Below are 17832 nucleotides of genomic sequence, written 5' to 3'. Positions count from 1 at the left end.
ATGCAAAATAAAAGTATTTGATAAACTACTGTAGGCTGTAGCTTAGCTGGTTACATTCACTAAGGTAAAAGTTAATGATATAATATTAGGCCTAATCATTTCTAAATAAATTCCTTTAGTATATTCAAGAATGTGGAAATGTGCTTTCACTGGCACACCATTCGAACATATTCAATTTGTTCAAAAACCTTTGTGCGCCCTTAAGTGGCCAAGACCACAACTGTGGTATTTGAACAAGCCCTACACTCATGTTAGCTAAAAACAGGAAACTGAGGATACAATTCACAACAAGACGTTGCCTGGTTTGATGAGTCTTGATTTCAGCTCCGACATTCAGATGGGGTCAGAATTTGGTGTAAACAACATGAAAGCATGGATCCATCCTGCCTTGAATCAATGGTTCAGGCTGGTGGTGGTGATTTAATGGTGTGGAGGATATTTTCTTGGCACACTTTTGGCCTCTTAGTACCAATTGAGCATTAAAGGAACACGCCCACATTTTGGGAATTTACCTTATTCACCGTATCCCCCAGAGTTAGATAAGTCCATGCATACCTTTCTCATCTCCGTGCATGCTGTAACTCTGTCTGACGCAGCACCCGCTAGCTTAGCTTAGCACAAAGACTGGAAGTGAATGGCTTCAGCTAGCAAACTGCTCCGAATAAGTGACAAAATAATGCAAACATTTTCCTATTTATGTAGTGTGGTTTGTATAGTCACACCGTGTACAAATAACAAGGTGATATGAGACACAGCCATCTTTTAACAGTATACACACTGGGAACTATATTCTCAGAAGACGAAGCACTGCTACTTGGGCGGAGTGATTTGCACAACTCTGACCCAACTCTCCGCTCCTCACCAGGGGGCTTCTCGGGTGCTGCAAGCAACAGAAATTTGACCCAAGGAAGTTTTAATCACTTTTTCATCTAATTGTTTGAAAGTGCATTTCTTTTTGGTTGAAGGTGTTGATCTAGTTTGTTGTTTTATTTCATAAAAGTCTGATTGATGTTGTGGTGATTCTATTCATTTATTTTCTTGCTTATTACAGCACTAGTCTTTTAATGTTTTACTATGTAATATTTTTTGTTAATGTTCTTTCTCATGTCTGAATTCGGTGTGCTGCAATTTCCCTAATGTATCTGCTATGCTGCATTCTTTTCTTGTGTGCTATTTTTGCACTTTTGGTGCCTGCACCCTGACCTCATATAACTGCTTGCAGCTACATTTGTGTATATTTATTTGTTATGTTATTTTAACACTTCAAATTCGAAGTATTTGCAGTGTAAATGTATACGAAATAGTATGTTGTCACTTGGTTTTGAGAAGCTTAAGTGAGTGCAGAATGGTATAATAAAAATTATTGATCCATATTATGGTCTTGTTTTAAAAAAGATACTTTAAAGGTTTTCACGGAAGTGTCTGATCGTACAATAATTCTCATCTTGGAGTGTAACTGGAGCTGCACCAAGCTTACGTCTGTAAGATGTCTAATAAAGATATGGAGATCTGGAATGCATCTGGTGTGTAAAAACATCTGATAAAGGTCTTGCATACATTCAAAAAATAAATAAATAAATAAAAATAAAAACGTCTTGCAGACATCTTCAATATGTCTATATGACATCTTTTAAAAAACGTCTCAGAGACGTATTGGAGTTGAGCAAACACTAAAAAAATACATCTTGCAGATGTAAGTGCAGACATCAAGTAGACGTCTCTGAGATGTATGTGCATGTGCTATCGGTGTAGGAACAGCAACCGCTGTATCTCAGGCTTGTGTAAACCCAAAATCTTATTTGAGACGTTTAACAAAACCCCATAAAAAAAAAACCATGAACTTCGGGAGGTTGGAACCGGAAGTGCTAAAATGCTAACTCGCTTCAGGGTTTTGCCTACAAAAGTACGTCATCCATGTGGCACTATATTCACAGACTCCTTAAAATGTAGACTCAATATGTGTCCTTCTTTCCTCAGGTTGTGAAGGATAGAACGAATGGAGTGGTGGGTGGGATTAATTGATGACAGAACTAGGAAATCCTCTAAACTAAAGCATCTCATTTTGGTTTGACCTCTGTGAACTTTATGGGATGCAGCCTCTTAATGGGGACACAGCTATTGTTAAAGATGCAAGTTGTATAATCCGCGCAGCTAGAGGGCGCCAGATCAAAACAATAACAATGACGTAGATTAATGACGATTTGAAGCAGCATGGAATGATGGGATTTGTTGTCTTTAACTCAAACGCTGATGGCCATCAATCTACGGGAACGAGAATTCATGTTACCGGATGAGGTTTTATAAATGTTGTGTGGCCTGACAGATGCTATGACATCTGCATTTGTCCACGACACTGTTGTCATGTGGTTTTTACGTCAGTAAAGGCGGTAACAAAGGGTAACGTAGATATTTACATCATTTACAGGCAACTGCACTACCCCGTGTCACTGTTTAGAATGGCAATTTTCTCATAATTTACAAGTAGTTGAAAACATTAGGGATATTGCTAGTAATCAGCTGGACAAAATATATAACCCCGGACTAGTGGTTTTTGGATATTTTTACTGCAAATATCTTACAAATTTTACCTTTAAGGTGAGTTGTCACTGCCATTGATGTTGTTAAAGTTCTAATTTACAGAAATGTTCTCTTGTCATTTTATAAAGCAGCATCTTGATGTTTAAATCTGAGATAGTTTTTAAACACTATTGAAGGAGTTCTCATCTAATCTAAAACATTTCTTAATTAAAGGTTTTGTTTTGCTATTAAAGTGATAACTATAATAAATAATTTCAAACATTTAGACATACGCCCAACCCCCAGGACATCTCAAGAGTAAAGAAAAGGATTCCTCTTACCCAAACCACAACCTGTTAATACTTCTCCCCTTAGACAGACACTACAGATCAATGTGTGCACTACTATAACATTCAGATACAAGAACTGTTGTTCCCACAGGCCATCTTCCCCTCCAACAGCAAACACAGCCCCAAACAGAAACTGGAGATTAAAGTTTGTGATCAACCGGACCATATCAGACTTATCAGTGTAGCCTTCTCGATTTGTCTTTATTAATTGCAAGCGATACCTTAACAAGAAGAGATGGAGATCCATGAGCAAAACTGAAAAGCACAATGCAATAGTTGTGCCTCAGGAATCCATATTGGGACCTCTTTTGTTTAGCTTATATATAAATGACTTATCATCAGTATGCACAGGGTGTGATGTTCATGTATGCAGATGATGCGGTAATTTATGTTCATGCAAAGAACAAAGAACAAGCAGCTTGTAAACTTAGTTAAATAATGGTTAATGTAAATAAATGGCTTAATGGTTCAAACTTGGTTCTTAAAATTAAGAAGATTCATACATCATCAAGTCTGGTTTATTTGAGTTAACTGGCCTGCTGAAAAAACTGCATAGACCAGCATACTTCCCATGCTGGTTTGGTGCTGGTTTAGCTAGTGGTCACCAGCATACCAGAACCAAAACACAACATATGCTGGTCTTGCTGTTTTTTCCAGCTGGGTGCGGATTATATTCGCAGGTCATAAGCGTATTACAACAACTTACAGTAAACTAAGAGGGTGATTCTCACGAAACCATTGAAACACCACGGCACTAATGATTTTAGCTTTAAATGTGTAATATAGTAACATTAAAAAGCATCAGAATTAACACAATACTGTGTTCTACCTTGCACAATGTGTGATTTCAACATAAGAATTTATAATTGGAAATTTTATCTCATTTTCTGCTGAAATTCTCATTACCGCAATGTGTCCGGCTGTGTTTGAACATGCGTTATGTTGTAATTTAATCAAATTAACACAAAAATATTAAGAAAAAAAATAAATGGATGTTTTGCTAGACTACTTTAGATGACAGAAAAAATATTTACTGAATATTTATGTATAATAATAATGAAGAAAAATTAGGAAAATGATGTGTCCATGCCTGATGTTCTCATCCTCCGCAACACTTTTTGAGAACAGTTTAAGCACACATACAGAATTTTAAAAAAGTTTGATTTTGAGTGACCAAGCACATGGACCAGTTACTTCAAGATGGCTACCAGGTAAGATCATTTTTTTACAGTTAATTTGAAATATTGTCTTGTCAGAATGCTTACACGACATTTTGATTATCATTACCGCAACAGATGCTTATTAAATGTTAATTTAATTAATAGAAGCATAATACTTTGATTTTAAATGCATGTGCAGAATCTCCAAATTATGTTCTTTCAGGTTTGTCATGTCATTTTGAAAATATGTCAGTGTTGATGTTTTCTGACTGTTGCGGTAATGAGATTTTTTAGGACTAATTTTTTTAATTATGTTCCAAAAAGTGTTAAATGATAAGTAAAAGTTTTTAAATTAATGTTCCCATTTACTCCAGACTTTGTTTTTCAATGTCTGGTGGGGAAAAAAGTAAATTTAAGCAATTTTTACATTTTCATGCTTGACATTTTTAAATCCAAGTTTTCGTGAGAATCACCCAAGAATAAAAGTCAACTTTATTATTTTTAATAAGAGTGTATGCAGCCTACAAATGCCACCTCTGGATGCTGCACCCTTCCGACTTAGAAACGGCCTGGATGTCCATTGATGACTTTATAAAGTGGTGTGAGGAGTATACCTCCAATTAATCTTATCTAAGACAAAATATATGATTGATTTTAGGAAACATGAAGTTACATCTATTGAAAGTCAGAAAATAGAATGTGTGCAATCTTATAAATATCTTGGGACCATCATTGACTCTAAGCTGAACTTTGTAGCGAATTGTGAAGCAGTGTGTAAAAAGAGGCACCAGTGTATGTTCTAAAATTGGCCTGTTTTCACACTGACATGACCATGATGTTGTTATTCTATCGCGCTTTTATTCAATCTTAATGTTTCCTTTGGTGTCTTGGTTTGAAAATTTGTCTGTAAAGAACAAGAATTTGCTGAGTCAAATTGTTAGATGGTCTAGTAAACTGATTAGGGAGTTACATCTTAGTCCAGGCAGCATCCCTGTATACGAGACAGTTACATCAGACGACTAACTCAATTCTACATGACAACTCTCATCCTTTGAATAATGAACTTAAACTTCTGCCATCTAGACAAAGATTTGAATTTCTGTATTGTAGAACTAGGCGGTATAGAAACAGCTTTGTGCCAGATGATATCACTCAGTTGAATATGGATGTCTTAGGAACAAATTTAATTTTTTATTTTTAGTGATGCTGAGAACCTTAAATGCATTTTTATCATATAGCCTATGTTGTATAAATGTGTGTGTTGTCTGTAAAATTTGTAAACTCATAACACTGCATACCTATGGGTAGGCTAAAAATAAAGTGAACCTAAACCTGTACTGTCAGTTTTTCGATGCCTTCGAAACACCACACACGCCGGCGACACCTGCTGGTTAAAACAGTGTAAAAGCAACAAGATCTGTCCAAACATTTGACACTTTTTACAAAATAATAACAAAACTTTTCTTAAAATATTTTTTAAAGAAAAATTAATTACATAACTTAATTAAGCCATAATTCAAAGTGTATTTTGTGTTTTTAGTTTTATTTAAGGTAAAAAAAAATCATTAAAAACTAACTCATCTTTTTATTATGCACATGTTTGTGATTAAATCTGACTATAAACAAAAGTAAACAAAATGGTAGTGTTATTAGTCAGAAGGATTAATGTTTTATGAACTTGCATATTAAAACTGACCTGAGTTCACCTAAATTAGACTGGTCATTTTGAGATCAACTCTACCCCTAGTGGTGAATTATTGGATTTTCGACGTTATGACGTAATGAAGTCTACAAAAGATTAATGTAGCTTAATGTAGTGATGGTCAACAAAACAAGTACAGTCATAGAAAAAGGACTTAAATGAATATAGAAATAGAGTTTTCATTGCTTTAGGATTAATAGAGCTTTGGATAGTGGCAATATTTTGGTTAGATCATCTTAAGAAAATAGAGTTTTAGTTCCAGTACATTTTTGTATTTGAATTTTTGCTAGCAGGAAACATAAATTAATTATATAAAATTTACCTGTATTTTCGAAGCACTGCTTCATGAGGCTTCGAAACCTTTACGAATCTTTTGCTTTGAATCAGTGGTTCGGAGTGTGTTTTAAACAAAACCGGCCAAGTCACGTTGATCACAAATGACCAGTGTCTATTATGGTTATGTAAACTCGGGTCAGTTTTATGGTTTTCTAACACTACCATTTTGTCTACTTTTTGTTTATAGAGAGACTTAATAAAAAAAACCAAAATACACTTTTATTACGGCTTAATTAAAATTTATTTTTCTTAAAAACATATTTTTTGAAAGGTCTTGTTATTATTTTGTAAAATGTTTAAAAAGTTTGGACAGAGACATAATAGTTGCTATTACACTATTTTGACCAGCAGGTGTCGACAGCATGTGTGGTGTTTCGAACGCTTCGACTTCATGCGGCGCCACAAGAGTCGACAGCCAGTGACGTCAAAGTACCGCGAGAGCGATTCGCGAAATCATGCGGTGGGGTTTGTTTAAATCGCTCTCGCGGAAGTTTGACGTCATCCGGCTGTCGGTTCTTGCAGCGCCGCACGAAGTCAAACAAGGCTATTGGTTCAGTTGATTCAAAGCTTCGAAATGCTTTTCCCATCACAAGCTTAATATCGTTTTACTTGTTTATCATTCATAGCGACTAATGAGCGGATTCTATTTACATATCATTTTTTTACATGATTTATATTGTACATTAGCAGATTCGAGGAAGTGAATGTATGAGCGTTCTCTTCGTTCATTGGCTATGATAACGGAAGTGACGTTAACCCTGCCGACCATCTCAATACAAACAGCTGAGCTGACAGTCCGACAACAGGTAAGAAAACGTTGATTTCATCAGCTAAAAATAGTTAACAGAAACAGTTTACAGTGTGATATTATTGAAAACTTACTCTGAATTCATTTATGATGGATTTTTATCAGTACACCATTAAACTGAGCCTGTTATCTTTGCGATTAGGCCGTGTGTCATTCATATTTGCCATTAGCCTGATACGGATGATGCTCGTTTTTCGAAATCCTTCAGTATGTGCACTGTTTAACAAGCTGTCACTTAAAAGTATTTAACTGCGGAGATTGAGAATACATGATGGTGTTGTTAGCAGCAGCAACCGATCGGCAGAAATCAAAGATCTGTGTCTCAAAACCTAGCGAGCTTCCTGCTTGGACAGCACGAACAGTCGTCATAATCTTTAAACTTTGCGAGCTCAGCTGTCTAACTTAGCACTTTTGGGGCGTCCAAGACTGGCAGGTTTCTGGGGATCTGTCCATAAAATGCTCAATGAGAACACATGATACTAGTGTGTAGGTAAGCAGCTCTGTGATAATGTACAGTTTGTCTTTGTTTTTATCAGGGATGGAGTTGGCACACAGTTTACTGCTGAATGAAGAGGCTCTGGCTCACATCACTGAAGCTAAGAGAGCCGTCTTCATATTCGAGTGGCTCAGGTTTCTAGATAAAGTTCTTGTTGCGGCAAATAAGGTAAAACACTTCAAATGACACTTCAAATATTGCTTCATGTCTTTTTCTTATATAAAATGATTCAAAGGGGCCGAACTCTACTTTAATGCAAAGTGGCAAATAATTTGGTTACATGCGACCTTTCTCAATCCCATATACTTTATATGCCCTTGTACTAAAAATACAAGAATGAATTGCAGAATAAGTACAAAAGTGATGCTGGTGATTATTGTGATGATCACATAGACAGAAATCGGTACACACTTCCTTCTTTAGGAACTTCTTTTGAGGCTCTTTGGAACATCCTGCAGCTCCTGAAACCTGGTTTTTTATCCAACATTCCCAAACCTAAGTACTCATTAGGAAGAAGAAATCCTATAGAAGTAATCAGGAGTGGTGAACACTGAATATAGGATTTTAAACAAGGGGCTAATATGTTCCTACCATGCATACTAATCCTTTCAGACTGAAGTTGGAATAATGATAGTTTTTTGTTATTTAAAACTGTGATTTTATTTATAAGATTCCTACGTCCTCCGATATATGATTTTACATTTCCTTTGGTGTTTATTAGTACATGTTAACGATATGCAAAAGATACATACCTCAAAGTAAACGATGGCGCAAGTTATCGTCTCTAATGTAAATCTCTTTTCTTGTACTACAACAAACACACAGATTGTAGGTAACCGTTTCCCTATTTAAATGTGCGTATTAATCCACGAATCGCATGCGAGTTGAACCATTTGTCAACTTCGATCCATTACACCCCTACTGCTGAATGTAGCATTTATTTACATATATGTCTATGGTACAAGATGGTGCATGGACTAATTTGCATATTCATAGATCCACATATATACTAAATGTTGAGTTACATTCAAGCTGTTTTAAAGCATGAAGAAATTACTGTGACAGGTTAAACGTTTTATATATGCTATTATGATGTTCAAATAAAATGCAGAGTTATGTGTCACAGAAGACTGTATTAAAATCTAGAGTAACTAGAGGAGTGCAGTTTTTGTATGTTTTGTTCATTGTGATGTTTTACTGTGTTAGGTTGATGTAAAGGAGAAGCAGAAGAAGTTAGTCGAGCAGCTGACGGGTTTAATCAGCAGCTCACCAGGGCCGCCCACCAGGAAACTGCTGGCCAAGAATCTGGCAGTACTCTACAGCATCGGCGACACCTTCACTGTCTTTCAGACTCTCGACAAGTGTAATGACATCATCAAGAGTAAAGATGACACGCCGGCGTATTTACCCACTAAACTGTGAGTGCCATCCATTGTCGAAATTGGGAAATTGTTAAAACAATTGTGCGGATGGTTAATATAAACCAACAGCCTGTGCAGCTAAGCTGACACCAGAAGACAAAGAAGATAATTTCACATAATTTCACAAGTAAATACTAAAAAAATGACACATTTGAATTGTGTGCGGTCTTTTCAAACAATCTTCTGCTGGTTTATAAGGACGTCTGCAGAACAAGTCATCTGTGTGAAACCCTTGAACTCCAAAGTGCAATATGATGTTAACTGTATTAGGGGTGTAACGGTACGTGTATTCGAACCAGACCGTTTCGGTTCAGGGCTTTCGGCATGGTGCGCACGTGCACCGAAAGGCCGAATGCATTTTTGTGTGCGCCTGTGCGGAACATAATACGTGCGTTTCCGCACGAACATATTAAGTGGCGGAAGTCTCCGCGTTCAGCGCAAGTCTTCTGTCAAACATATAACATAATTCGGCCCGCAGAAAGATTTTTATTTACTTAGTTGTATATCCGTTTGATTATTGATGTAAACGTTTACGTGTCGTATCTAAAAGCGCATGTTAAACGTGTGTCAACGCGCTGCTTTGTTCTTTCAAAAGTGCGTGAGAGGATGCATGTCTTTCGTTGGTACGCATTCATGAGACGCGCTTTCTGTGACAGCGAGAATAAGGAATGCGTGATCAGATTTTTCATCTGCATATCACGTCAATCATATCATTGTGCCAATGCGATCAGCTGGTCGGGACAGAGAAGAGCTGTAACCCGGGCTAGCTGTTACTCAGCTGCGGAGGGGTTCGTAAGTAAAGTCACAGCTTACATTGATGACACAAGCAAAGATTAGGAGAAACATGCAAAAGATCAAAGATGGCTAATGTATGCAACTCACTAATCTCAAAATGAGTGTATAATAAGTATATCATCATGTTGCTTGCTATGCAGTTACACATAGAGCAGTAATATTATTTTTATACAGAGATGGTACATAGCCAATTCAATTCTGTGAGTTAAACAATCCAAAATAAATCAAAACAGAACATTTTTAGTGGCAAAAATGTAGACTAATAGTTCATAAATGTATTCAGGAATTGAATTTGTTAGTTCAAGGTTTTAGTAGAAAAAGTTTAAGAGAAGGTTAAGATAAGAGTTACCTTCTGTTATAAAATAATGTAAAAAATAACTTTGCAGTAGTATTTTATTTATTATTTTTTCATTTTATATATATTTTATCCGTTATATTTTAATAAAGTGTTTAAAAAAGTGTAAACAAATTGTAAAAAAAAGTTTAAAGTAATAAACAACCTGCAGTTTAATGTTTGCATTTCTCCCTTACTGTACCGAAAATGAACCGAACCGTGGCTTCAAAACCGGGGTTCGCACCGAACCGTGATTTTTGCGTACCGTTACACCCCTAAACTGTATGAATGATTTGTGTTGTTGTGATGTCAGCGCTGCGGTGGCGTGCGTCGGGGCCTTCTATGAGCGAATGGGCCGAATGTTGGGCAGCTCATTTCCAGAGACCATCAATAATCTCCTGAAGGCTCTGAAGAGCGCAGAGGTGCACATATCATCTGATTTTTAGTTTGACAGGCACATTTCTTTGTGAGAAGTTGATCTGTGTGTTTGTGTTTTTAATGCAGTCTCAGGGTCGAGGTGAGATCCTGCTCAGTTTGCAGAAGGTTCTCAGTGGTCTGGGTGGCGCTGCTGCTTCCTGTCATAGAGATATTTACAAGAATGCTCGATCCCTGCTGACTGACAGATCCATGGCTGTCCGCTGCGCTGTGGCAAAGGTGAGCTGATTTCAGTGAATGACACACAAGCCATTACAATAGGTTTTCCTATGGCTAAGAGTGCTGTGTACAAGAAAACAATAGTACTTAAACCTTGTATGACTTTATGATTATTAATTCTTTTTTTTAATGTTAATGATATGGATGATGATCATGTTATGATGATGTTCTTGTGTTTGATCAGTGTTTGTTAGAGCTGCAGAACGAGGCCGTGTTTATCTGGACCACAGAGCTGGAGAACGTGGCCACGCTGTGTTTTAAAGCTCTTGAAGGCTCGACGTACGGCGTGCGTGTCGCTGTATCCACACTGCTGGGAACAGCCATGGCCACGGCACTGATGCCCAAACAGGCCACAGGTGAGTTTCATCTGCTCGTAGGGGTTATATCACTTGCTTTCAAATGTTCTTGTGTGATAAGCATAGACTCTAAAATGGACAGAGTGTCCATGACGTCACCTGTAGGTTTGTGAAGAGCATTTTTGAAGTAGGCAGTGCCTGCCGTTGCAAACTTGGCAGTGCGTCTCTCCTGGATAACTAAAAATCCCCTAAGAGGCGGGACGTGGGTGGACCTAAGGTGACTGGTTGCTGAAACCACGCCCACCTAGCTGGATGGGAGTAACAGGAGAGGCTATTCACCTGTCACTCAAGGGGTCACGGCCTTAATTATGCCGATCTTTAAGGATGACCCATCACAATTGTCATAAAACACTAAATTAGCTATATGGACCAATAACTCTTTGTACCAGGCTGTAAACACTTAGCTGGGCATTTTAACATGGGGGGGGATCTATGAGATTGACTCCCTTTTTGAGCCAGTCTCTAGTGGTCAGTCCATGAATCGCAGTTTAAATGGGCGTTTAATGGTATTTCATGCATTCTGATTTATTAACACAGTTAAAGAGTTGGATTCCTCATGCTAAACAATAGGCAAAGTGTCAAAATAGCAGTTGGAAGTGTGACAGAGTATTTCTGTGCCGAATGCACTTCGCCAGGGTTCGTACAAGTTTCGGAAAGATTTTTTCAAAAATGGATACATCTTACGTAGCATGAGAAGACCTTACCTAGCATTTCTTTTATTGGCACTTCATGGGAAATAGCACGCCCAAACGCGAATCAGTAAGAACGACAACCAAGAACGTCACAGGCATCACTTCACGCAACAGCTTTGTTTTATATCAAGACTCAACAATGGCATGAAAGAAAAAGTGAGATTAAAGGAACAGTATGTAAGAAATGTATATCAATTAATCAAAAAATGGCCCTGATATTTCACTAGACATTAAGAAATCATTTTCATTTTAAATACTTATATCACTGACAGCAGTGGTCTGGCCAAGATATTGTCATTTAAAAAGTGAAGTTGCAGCCCTCAACTGATGTTTATGTTGTCATTTTGCGTATTGGCCACCAGTTGTTGTGATTGCAATACCAGTTTTGGCCACAATCCTACATACTGTTCCTTTAAGTCTTAAATTGTTTTGCGCTTAAAATGGCTGCAATTAGTGCTGAAAGGAGATGCATCACAGAGATCAGAGAGCGCATGGTATGAAGCAGAGGACTTTTTAACACGTAACAGTTTTGTTATGTAGAATGCTAGCGGAACATCATATACAAAAATCTTGTTTGCCAAGCCATGTTATTTTTTGATTTGCTGGAGGAAATAAAAGAGGAGTCACTAGAAGTCGTCACACAGTAGCAGGTGTTTCAAAACTTCTTAACCTTAATTTTTTTATCCTCCAGTTCTTTTCTGTGTAGTTTGGCTTCTTTAGCTGTGATTTCACACCCTGCCTTTTCAGCTGGGATGTCCGTGGTGCTGAACTCAAGGTCATCAGGTGTTAGTAGATCACTCGTTGGTCATTATGGGAGTCAGCTCTTGCGCCTGTGTTATTTAATGTGCACTTTTTTAGTAAATAACCTGCAGATATTACCACTGCCATTGGTGCTTTTTTGGAATTGCGTTCTCATGCTTATTTGCCTCGTTTAGTAAATCTGGGCCTAAGTGTATTTGGTACTGATTTATGGCTGGACATGTGAGGATGATAATCTCTCTGTTGTGTGTTAGTAATGCGTCAGATTGTAAAACGAGCGACTCTGGAGGAGGTTCTGGAGCTGATGGCCACAGGTTTCCTCCGTGGAGGTTCAGGCTTTCTGAAGAGCGGAGGAGAAATGCTGAAGGGGGCGTCTGTCAGTCGAGAGGTGCGGGTCGGTGTAACTCAGGTAAGACGGCATACACATACAGTCACATACCTCGACAAATTTATGTGATCAATACATATCAATAAAGCCCTGCTTGATAATGAATTGCCATATAAGCTTTGTACTTTAAGGTAGGTTTCTGTAAGCTATAGCATGGTAGTACTATGGTACCTGTCCATGTTGTGGTGTTATATAGTGTAGGGCTGTGCAAAAAAATCGCCTGCGCATCCCATGCGTCTTTCATCAGTAAAGCCGGTTCCTTGATTTGAAGTAAATCGCAATTGCTTTCAAATGGAGCGGCATTTACTACACAGAGCCATAGTTGATTTTCCTCGATTATGAGCGCGATTTTGCCCAGCTTCTCTGTGAAATACGGCTCTGTGTAGTAAATGCTGCTCCATCTGAAAGCAGGTGATGGCGATTTTTTTTTTGTACATCGTATTATAGTGTTTTGGCTGAAGCATGTGTTTAGTGGACTACAGCTGTTCACACTTGCAGGTGCAGAACTTAATGGTCTTTATTACTTCATCAGTAGCTTTGCTTCCAGTTGATTGGAGATAAATAATGATTTTAAATGATTTATCACTCATTGATTCACAATGATTGATTCCTTACTGAATTTTTTCTAGTTTTTCGAACAGGATCACATACTGATTTAGAGTGTTTCTGACCCATTCATTTCACAAATTCACCTGCCCATTCAGTTTATGGAAAACAAACTTAGCTTGCTGTTCTCATAGGGGGCTCAAACCCGAGCTCCTCCCAAATAATGTTACTACACAGAGAAAGAATAAGAGCCAGGATTAATTTGCATTTTCATCTGTGACTGTACTTTAAGTGCCAATGGACAACAAATTACTTATTCTTTTTGCCATAACTAAATCAAAATCTTTTATTTCATTTATCATTGTATATCATTAATCTTTTAAATCATTTATATCTCTTCACACAGGCTTACGTTGTGTTCGTCACGGCTCTGGGAGGTCAGTGGTTGGAGCGTAACTTCGCTGTATTTCTATCTCATTTACTGGAGCTGGTTGCTCACCCGCGGGCCACACAGACTCACGTCGAGGCGGTGTATTCGCGTCGCTGCGTCTCCTTTGCCTTGCGGGCAACTGTGGGCGGTCTGCTGGGTGAGAAGGCTCAAATCGCTGCCGCAAAGGAAATCTGCTTGGCCATCAGCAAACAGATGAGAGCCGTGGGTAAGATACAAAATTAAACTGATCAGCCAATAGGAGCAATTCATCACCCCTGTATCAATAAACATCTCATGTGTTGTTGACCCTTATAAAGGGATCTGTATCCTGACAGGACATTTAATACATTGACATAATGGATTATTTATTTAAGCTCTCAGTGACTGCTCCTGATGAACATTTTATAACTTATGGTCTTTGTTAAAGTGACTGACGTAACCCAAAATCACTTGAATGTTGCTGCAGATAGATTATGATGTAGGCCTAAACCTGTGGCGTGTATGCAGTGTGTAAAGTCAGTAGTAATTGAGTCTCTCTATCTCTCACACAGAAGCTGTAGTGAATGACACCAGCAGTGAGAACCGGGCCGGAGCTGGAGACGTCTCAGCAAGTCAGCATGTCATGGTTTGTGCCCTTAAAGAGCTGGGCAGTCTGGTGCAAAGTCTGAGCGCTACAGCATCTCCTCTGATCCAGGAACCATCTGTCGGTACGGTGAATGTGCATGTTCTTACGTAACCCATCTTGACCTTGCCTGACTGATGATGATAACTTCATTTAACCAGGTGTAACCACACATAAGAAAAGATAACTTGCATGTGTGATCATATGATTAATCATAACCTCCTGATTAGAAACTCCCATGACCAATTATAACCACACATAACTAGGGGTGTGCAATATATATATATATGGTGTGCGATAAAATCTTTATTATTGACTAAATGATATGTAAAATTGTATTATCAGGTATATCACTGTCTTTTAAAAAAAAACATTTTTGCAGTATTGCACTTCCCTAATTGTGACACTTTTAACCAAAACTGACAACAGTAACAGAACACTTTGGTCAGCGCAGCATTGCCTTGTATTATTGGCTAAATTTGACCTGTGGTTAAAAGTAATTAAAGAACCCTGAAATAAAACTTACGTGAGTTCATATGACTCTATGAGCGATAATAAGCTTGATCACACACACGTCTATATTTAACTGCACATAAAATGCAAAACCACATTTGATCATAAATGTGGTCTTATTAGTCACTCACTTACGCCTTATGTTATGTGAGACCTGAACCACCAGAACATTGTCTCGACTACGTTGCAGGTTTTTTGGAGACGGTAACGTCGGTGTTGCTGCACCCGAGCATGGCGGCACGTCTGTCTGCGGCCTGGTGTCTACGCAGTGTTGCCGTGGCTTTGCCGTACCAGCTGACGCCTCTACTGGAGCGCTGTGCTGAATGCATTAATAACCTGAAGAACTCACCGGAGGCTGTCAGTGGCTACAGTTTTGCAATGGCTGCTCTGTTGGGTGGAGTGTATCAGTGTCCACTGGGTATCCCACACTCCAAGGGCAAGGTCTGACTCGCTTCTGTTTGACTGATAACTGATGATCACTGATATCTTATTGTAACCACACCAGATGTATTATTAAAGCAATAAGCCCTAAGAAGCAGTGGGTTACCAGTGCATTTTATAATAGCTAAGGGACGTTGTTCGTGTCTTTCACATGCGGCTTTCACATAGGAAGTGGTGTGCGCTGCGCTCGCCGCTTGTGCTCTGCTGGCCAGACCCGAGTATAAGCTCTTTGTCCACTTTGTTTGGACGCCCCGTTTCTATTGGCCGCACGGGTACTCGTCACAGAGCGCAGCGCAAAAGTTGCGCTCGCCGCGCCTGCGCTTTGCTCGATGCAACAACAAACCGCCCTCGCGCGGCGCAAGCTATTAAAATGAATCACACCGCGTCCTATGTGAAAGCCGCATTAGCTGTTATAGAGTTCACTGTGACACCACTGCTTCGCAGGGCTTATTGCTTTTATAAAATGGTTACTTCATATGCATAGCAGGATTTCATAAAATAAAACACAAATATGTTGTAATGATATTAGTAGTACAAATATTACTCTTTCGTCAAACAAAGTAGTTCCTCAGAATTAGGTGTGGCTGCCATAGAGCGCAGTTCCCAAACAACACAGACGCAGCAAAGACACAATGAAAATATGATTAAAGACTGTGGTGTTTATTTTCATAAATCGGTATGTAGCAACAGTGGCGCAGTGATACTTATGTAATGCGGTCTGAACCGTGGGGTTACCGGGGTATTTTATCATCGCTTAGAAGGCGTTTCAACCGGGCCGTTTTATAATGTAGCATTGACGCCGTGCTCCACGTGTGTAGGGTAATAACAATTTCTGTAACCAGCTGTATTGTTCAGAGAGACTTTTTGCAAATGAATGAGGTTTCATGATCATGACATCTTCAGGGAGTTGAGTGACGGATGAGTTATAGGTCTGTTGCAATATTACAATGTATTTAAATGTTGTGACTGCAAAAATGTTTGATAAAGTAAGAGTGTATTCGCTGACGGAGTTCAAATGTGTTTTCAGATGGTGGTGAGTATAGCTGAAGATCTCCTGCGCTCAGCAGCTCAGAACAGTCGTCTGTCTCTTCAGAGAACTCAAGCTGGCTGGCTGCTCTTAGGTGCCCTCATGACCTTAGGTAAAAACCAAACACACTGAAAGCCCTTTCACACATGATGAGATTCTTCTGCACAAACAAAAGCTTTCTTTTCCTTCAGTGTGTTTATTTGGATTTAAAATAAAATAAAAATTAAGAAGCTTTTGCCCTGATTTAGATGAATCTCCATTTATTCATGGGGAACACCTTTTAAACATAACATATATGAAGTGGGGCTGATAGTACTACACTTGATTCAGCTGCAGAATGCATAATGAAGTTATTAATAATTTTACAAAATACTGCCTGTAATATATAAATAAACAGCAGAACTGCTGTCACAATGATTTAACAACGTGACTATAACGGTTGTGTTAAAAAAAGCACAGCATTAAAGATAAGCCCAAAAATATGGACTTTATGTTAAAGGCTTAGGAGTTTATGTATAGATTTTTGTATGTGGCAGAAGTTTTAAAGCATTTCTTATACTGATGATCTCCCCAGGACCATCTCTAGTGCGCTACCACCTGCCCAAGATGTTGTTGTTGTGGCGTAACGTGTTTCCTCGCTCTCAGAAAGAGCTGGAGGCTGAGAAAGCACGAGGCGACTCTTTCACCTGGCAGGTGATGCTGGAGGGACGTGCCGGCGCTCTGTGCGGTAAAATGCCTCGAATAAAGTATTTCTAATATTTGTAACTATGTGTGGCGTACTTAACAAGTCATGCTTCTGATCTTTCCCAGCAATGCGCAGCTTTGTGGCTCATTGTCCCGAGCTGTTGACAGAAGATGTGATTCGTAGACTGATGACACCCATCGAGTGTGCTATGACCATGATGTCTCAGTGAGTGTCACATCTTATTATTATTGTTTATAAACATCTTATTGTCACTATCATATATTCAAAAGCTGACACCAATTGTTTATTATTTTACTATGGCTATTAAATTTTGGCAAAGAAAGCTGGACAATGAATCAAGATTTATCATTTATTGGCAGCTTTGATAAATATGTGCTGTGAAAATAAATCTGTCATTGCCATCACAACCCCTTGAAACCTATAGAAAATGAGTTTGGTGAACTGAAGAAAGGATAGATGCTGTATCAAGCAAGGATCTCTGATCTCTTTGTTTTTGGCAAAGGCAGGTAGCACAAAATGTTACATGGAATGAGGCCAAAAATTGTGGACTGTGTGTCTTGTAAAAAACCCTCAAACATTTATTTCATAATAAAATTTCCCCCATTTTCAATCGATTTACTCAAATGAAAGGTTCGATTTTTTTTTGGTGTATTTCCTAAAAGAAATATTAAAAGGATAAAAAATGCGGATTTATTTCCACAGCTTTCTTTTCAATAATTCTGAACTGTAATCTGAGCAGTTTTAAACCTTATAACATTAGTTAAAAACACAGTTTCACT

General features: G+C 38.4%; 1 protein-coding gene across 1 annotated transcript in view; it reads left to right on the top strand.

Moving 5' to 3' along the window:
• Window positions 1–6716: 6716 nt before the first annotated feature.
• Window positions 6717–17832, top strand: part of heatr5b (HEAT repeat containing 5B) — a 30601-nt gene continuing 19485 nt past the window's right edge. Inside the window, exons 1-13 of the mRNA XM_073872817.1 lie at window positions 6717–6871; window positions 7410–7537; window positions 8576–8787; window positions 10233–10341; window positions 10424–10573; window positions 10758–10929; window positions 12635–12789; window positions 13721–13970; window positions 14296–14451; window positions 15070–15320; window positions 16348–16459; window positions 16922–17074; window positions 17158–17257. Coding sequence (XP_073728918.1) covers window positions 7412–7537; window positions 8576–8787; window positions 10233–10341; window positions 10424–10573; window positions 10758–10929; window positions 12635–12789; window positions 13721–13970; window positions 14296–14451; window positions 15070–15320; window positions 16348–16459; window positions 16922–17074; window positions 17158–17257 — 1946 coding nt within the window. The 5' untranslated portion in view covers window positions 6717–6871; window positions 7410–7411. The remainder of the gene's footprint in view (window positions 6872–7409; window positions 7538–8575; window positions 8788–10232; window positions 10342–10423; window positions 10574–10757; window positions 10930–12634; window positions 12790–13720; window positions 13971–14295; window positions 14452–15069; window positions 15321–16347; window positions 16460–16921; window positions 17075–17157; window positions 17258–17832) is intronic.

The sequence above is a fragment of the Misgurnus anguillicaudatus genome, chromosome 11 (assembly GCF_027580225.2).
Source record: "Misgurnus anguillicaudatus chromosome 11, ASM2758022v2, whole genome shotgun sequence".
NCBI classification, from domain to species: Eukaryota; Metazoa; Chordata; class Actinopteri; order Cypriniformes; family Cobitidae; genus Misgurnus; species Misgurnus anguillicaudatus.
This window is presented reverse-complemented; position numbering and strand designations above follow the sequence as displayed.